General features: G+C 44.0%; 1 protein-coding gene across 1 annotated transcript; it reads left to right on the top strand.

Annotated features, from left to right (window-relative positions):
- The first annotated feature begins 21 nt into the window (after nt 1–21).
- Nucleotides 22–2887, top strand: NUDT19 (nudix (nucleoside diphosphate linked moiety X)-type motif 19). Its single transcript, XM_009075458.1, has 3 exons — nt 22–159; nt 1418–1625; nt 2661–2887. Exons 1-3 carry the CDS (start codon nt 22–24, stop codon nt 2885–2887), a joined length of 573 nt encoding a protein of 190 aa, XP_009073706.1.
- Nucleotides 2888–5462: the final 2575 nt, after the last annotated feature.

Raw genomic sequence — 5462 nt, 5'->3', positions numbered from 1 at the left:
GACGGCCTGCCTGGTAAGGCGATGCGGGGATGCTGGGCGCGCAGCATCTGCGGCGATAGCGAAACTCGAATTCCCGTTTTTTTTCATCGTTTCTACAGTGCTTCTTTTACACTCTTCTTCCGCACACACCGTGTTAACCGTCTGTTGGCCGGTGATGGGGTAATGCTTGATTTATTGGTGAACGGTTGTTGATGCGTGCCCTCTTAACTAGCTCAAAACATTCTCTTCTTATCGACATCTTCTGGATTCCTCTCGGGATGTTTGCCTCGGTGTTCTCACGGATAATCGTCCTCCTTTTACAGTCCTTTCTCAAAACATGTTTTCAACCTGGTTAGGCTCAGGGGTGCAGGCTTATCTTGCCAAGGTCACTGTTGCTCTGCAGCCTCATTGCAGCAGAGCCTCGTCCATGCCCTGACACTCAGTCTGCTGGGAGAGATCCATGTGCAATGCACAGGTATATTCCTGTATATTCCAGGGATATATGACTAGCAAGAGGTGCTAGTCATTTTTGTCCTGTGGAGCTACTCGGAATATTTTAAGTAATACCAAACTTGTTGAAATCGTCTATTAAAAAAAATCAAAGCTTTGAATTTTTTACCTGTTGGGGTTTTTTTTTAATTCAGTAAAAGTAACAAACTTCATGAAGAAACTTCGTTAAGAGAGCTCAAGGTCAGATACATTAGAGGCCTTAAGCTTTTCTAGAATTCTGGAGGGTTTGATAACAAGTTAGAGGCAGATGAGAAAGCAAACAGTTCTGGAAAAGCTTCCCTGACACTTTTGGCATTACTGATGTTGCTATATTTGGTTTTTAACAGATTTTGCTACAGAAATTTAAAAGTACCTGAGGTCATGTCCTCAAAAGAGTTGATGTTTGTCATAATTTTGTTAACAGCAGCATAAATCTACTGCAGATGCTTATGCACACATTTATATTACCACATTCACCCTCTGAGATTACCAACAGTTTAAATATGCAGAATAAGCATGAAGAGCTGTGTGTTCACACTCTGAAAACCATGAGGGTAAGAAGCAGATGTTTAGAGAGGTACTTTAATCCTCAAAGCAACCTCTGGTAGCACTGAGTTTGGTCTTCTGTTGGTTTCAGTAGACTTTTCATCAGGCCCCTATACCGGATCGCAGTTTTTAAACCTGACATGTCTATGTGTGAAGTAAAACCTTATTTATTTTTATTGGAAAAAAGGAGTAACTTTTGTAGGTAGCCTATGTTTTAAAATGTTTATACTTTCTTTGTTGTTGTTTTGGCATAGTTTATGTATGGTTTTTATTGTGTTCAGAAGAAGTGGCCTGTTGCAAGCTTTTTTTCTGTAAAGACTTCCTTGCTAATGACTTTTCAGGTTACCCAGACTTTTTATCTGCTGACAAAACTATCATTTCACCGTTTGTTTTCCTCTTACAGTGGTCGTCTCCTCCTGAAGCTCTTGAACGCCTTAAATCTCAAGAAATATGGTTTCCTCCACCTCAGTTTTATGAATTTTGTAGGCTGTGCAACTTCTCTTCGCTCCATGAGCTGCACAAGTTCAGCTGGGACCGAGCTCTGGAGGGATGTGAGCGCTGGATGCCAGTGATGCTGACAGCTTCCGATGGCTTCATTCAGCTGCTGCCAGGTACGGAACGCCCTGGAGGGTCTGTTAAAGACACAGCACCTCCTGAGGGCTGTGTACTCCAGCCACATGGCATAAACCATCTGGGACTGTAAGGAAAATTCTCTCTGAAGTCAAGTTGCTGCAGTGTGGCTCCTGGTTTGCTGCAGCTGGAGCAGCAGCTGCTGCCAGAGATGAGCACAGTTACTTACCACCTCTTGTTTCACCATGGCCATAACAAGTTTATTTGTGAGGAAATTCTAGTATTTCAGGGTGGTTTTTTTAGTCTGAAGGATGTATTAGACCTCCTCCTGTTCAGCCCTTTTCAGTGGGATCTCTCATTTACTGCAGTTGCCATCTGTCTTTGTAAGGACAAGGGGATTGAGCACACCTTCAGTTTCAGTCCTTGCAGCTGCAGTGGAAACTGGTCTGGAAACACACACTAAGTCATCTTCCTCCTGCCCTTTCTCCCACTTACATCTCTCTCGTTTCATAATCATGCAGAGGCAGAGTTAAGACAAGCTGCATGTACTGTTGATTATTTTCTGCTCTTTTAGTTTGCATTTCACGGTGTTTTCTCCCTTTCTTTTTTGTCACAACTGACCTCTGGGATTTGTGTCTTTGGGGTGTGTCAGCCTTTCCCAAGAGAAGTGCCTTGATATTGCAAAACATTGTTTACTTCAACAGAATAGAAAAAATATGTTTCTGTTCTTAATCCTATCTTTATACCCTTGGAAAAGTGTTTGTCCTGGTCTCCACCTGTTATATAAACTCCTGTCTGCCCAGGATTTTAGCATGTTAATGTTGCCAGGAGCTCTGGAACATTGACATCAACACCTCAAATGCACTGCAGTCTCAACTGACAGATACTTCAGGAATTCATGGCTCTCCCCTTTTAAACCTGAAGATATTTAGAGGCAATTTACTTCTGCATTGCAAAATACGTTTCCACTCAGTTTCATGCCCTGATAAATATTTTTAAATTGCCAGTGTCACTCGATGAAAAGGCTGAAAAATAAGGTTGGCAATCTGTAACTAAAGCTCTTTTCTCACCCCCAGGAGATGAGTTGTATCCGGAAGATCCAGATTATACAGGAGAAAAGAAAGTAGTTATGTCAACAGATAAGAAGGTGGAAGATCTCATGAAAGAGGGTAGTGTATTTCACAGGATAGTGATCAAAAGCACCAACAATCTTGCTGTCTATGTTAATATTGAAGCAAAATACAAGCACGTGAATCCAGTGATGAGAAACAGTGACGGTTCAGATTACAACAGCAGATTATAATATGCGTTTGGATTAAAGCTGACGTATTTTAAATTACATTCATGTTCGCTGGGATTTTGGTCCTGTCTAACTTGCCAAATAATCTGGAAGATACTGCTCTATCCTGCCAAAGCATTTTGTCTGTGTACGTGTGTGTGGGGTCAGATTTACGTGTACCTAGTTCTTTGAGTCTTTGAAACTGAGGAGTTGTGCCACTTACAGTGTTTAGAGGTCACTGATCATTGAACATAACTATCAACTTAATTATTTATTGACTTCAGTGTGATTTGGTGTCAGTTACAGTGAATCATTAGCACTTTATCCTGCTTGCACACTAATTGCAACTGCTCTGTTGGCTCACAAAGGTCCTTTCCAACTGAAAATTTAAGTGTGTGTTGTGTTCAGAACAAGCATGTTTTGAGTTGGGAATTCTTTACTCTGCTCTCCAGAGTTACCCATGACATAACTGTAATGTGTGTCTAGGCATGAATGGAATCTCCCATTCCATACTTGCTGACATCTTCCAGTCTATTCTCTCACATGTTTGGGAAAAGCAATGTATATGTGTGTGTATAGATTTATTAGCTAAATTCAAAATTTTTTCAAGAGTATTAAAGATCTAATTTTTATCTTTGATAAATTATTTTTGCTAATGGTAAACTATTCAAAACTTTACAATCTTCGAAGGCAGAGATGGTTTAAACCAAGTCATCTCTGGGATTGAGTGCATTATTTTCATCATATATTTTGTTTTCAAGTTGTGAGCAATTTAAAAAATAGAAAAATACAATTTTTTACCTCCAAAGGGATACCAACAACCTAAGGGAATAATGTTCCTCCCTGGAAACACCTACTTCCATATTCTAGCATCCCACATTTTGCTTCTCCACCACATGACTGAATATATCTGAAGTTTAAGAACTTCAGAGGAAAGATTGCTGCTTAATTGTTTGGGTTGGATTTTTGTTTGCTTGGGTGTGTGTTTTTTGTGCAATAAGTGGAGTCGATGGAGCTCTGATGTAAATTCTTTGCCTGGAAGAAGAATGAATGACTACCTGAGATCAGTAAGGCTGTTCAGAAAGCTTTGTTCCAGCTTGATTCTGTATTGCCATTAAAGCCTTATGCAACATTTTCCTTCAGCTGGTTTGTAGCATTCATTTGGGTTGGGAAAAAAGAAAAAGTGTGCTGTGCTCTCTCAGAACGTGCCCAGACTGTTGCTGTTTTTGCAGACCTTGCTGAGGTTTGTGAACCCCTGCAGAGCATGGATCATGTAGAGCAGAACACTGTGTGTATGCAGGACAATGCCTCCTTCCAAATGTTCTGGCTGGTGTGGTAGTCCCTGTTCTCCAGTCACTGGGGACTCTGCCTGGCTGCCACGACTTTTTGCATGCAGTGGGGAATGCCTTAGGACCCGGTTTGCCAGCTCCCTCCAAACCCTGGGTGCACCTCGTCATGTCCCACTGACTTGGCAGTGCTCGTGTGCCTCAGATGGTCTTGGACGTGGTCTTCTCCTACAGGAGAAGGTACTTTATTTCCCGTGCTGAGGTTCAGGGACGTGAGAGGTGTGGGCAGTGACTGCCAGCAAAAAACAGGCAAGAAAAGAAGTCAAATATCAAAACCTGTCAGCCTGTGGGTTATCACCAGATGGGTCTGATCTGTCGGGGTGGGGGGATGGATATGTTTGCTTCAGTCCTCCTTTTCTAATCAACACATCTCTTGGAGCCCTTATTATGATTCTTCACATCCCTTGTCACATGCAGCTCCAGCTGTGCCTTATCTCCCGATCCCATTCCCACACACCCAAGCACCATCCCTATATTCTCTCCTATGCATACATTTTCTGGCTTCCAGTGCCTTTGCGTTTCTTCCGTGTCCTTCGCTCGGACCACAAGAACCTTGCTCAGCTGTGCTGGTCTCCTGCCTTCTTTGCCTGGTTTCTTACACATGGGAGTCTAGAGCTTTGTTCTCTGCAAGAAGGATCCTTAGGGAACTGCAGGTTTCTCCTGCCTGTTTATCCCTGAGGGCAGTTTCCAGGGACTCCATCCACTAGTTCCACACGGCCTGACACCTTGTCTCTGCAGCTTGGCAAAACTACATTAGGCGTGGAACAACTTTTGGATTTGGTTTTTCCCTTCCTCAAATCCTACAGGGAAAGGGTAGCAGTGAACTAAGGGGGAGAAAAACCGACGAGCTGCTTCATCACAGAGCTCGGGGCGCGAGAGCACGCGAGTTTTTGAGCCCCGAATGCTGCGGGGCTGGCACAGCAGCAGCTTTGAGGCACACGTGGATGTGTTTGAGCAGCTAACCGAGGGCTCCAGGGAATGGGAACAGCTCTGGGGGCACAAGGACAGCTCTGGGGACATAGGGACAGATCTGGGGACACAGGGACAGATCTGGGGACACAAGGACAGCTCTGGGGACCTAGGGACAGATCTGGGGACACAGGGACCGCGCTGGGGGCACCGGGACAGTGCTGGGGTGGGAACAGATCTGGGGGCACAGGGACAGCTCTGAGGACATAGGGACAGCTCTGGGAGCACAGGGACAGCTCTGGGGAACAGGAACAGCTCTGGGGACACAGGGACAGATCTGGGGG

Source organism: Acanthisitta chloris, unplaced genomic scaffold, assembly GCF_000695815.1.
Source record: "Acanthisitta chloris isolate BGI_N310 unplaced genomic scaffold, ASM69581v1 scaffold31585, whole genome shotgun sequence".
NCBI lineage: Eukaryota > Metazoa > Chordata > Aves > Passeriformes > Acanthisittidae > Acanthisitta > Acanthisitta chloris.
Note: the sequence above shows the minus strand (reverse complement) of the source record. Positions and strands in the feature narration are given on the sequence as shown.

Excerpts from the sequence above, each read along its gene's own strand:
- NUDT19 (XM_009075458.1), top strand. The coding sequence starts at position 22 with ATGCGGGGATGCTGGGCGCGCAGCATCTGCGGCGATAGCGAAACTCGA. Across the intron at positions 160-1,417 it reads GTCTGTTGGCCGGTGATGGG|TGGTCGTCTCCTCCTGAAGC; the intron begins GTAATGCTTGAT and ends TTCCTCTTACAG. Across the intron at positions 1,626-2,660 it reads CTTCATTCAGCTGCTGCCAG|GAGATGAGTTGTATCCGGAA; the intron begins GTACGGAACGCC and ends TCTCACCCCCAG.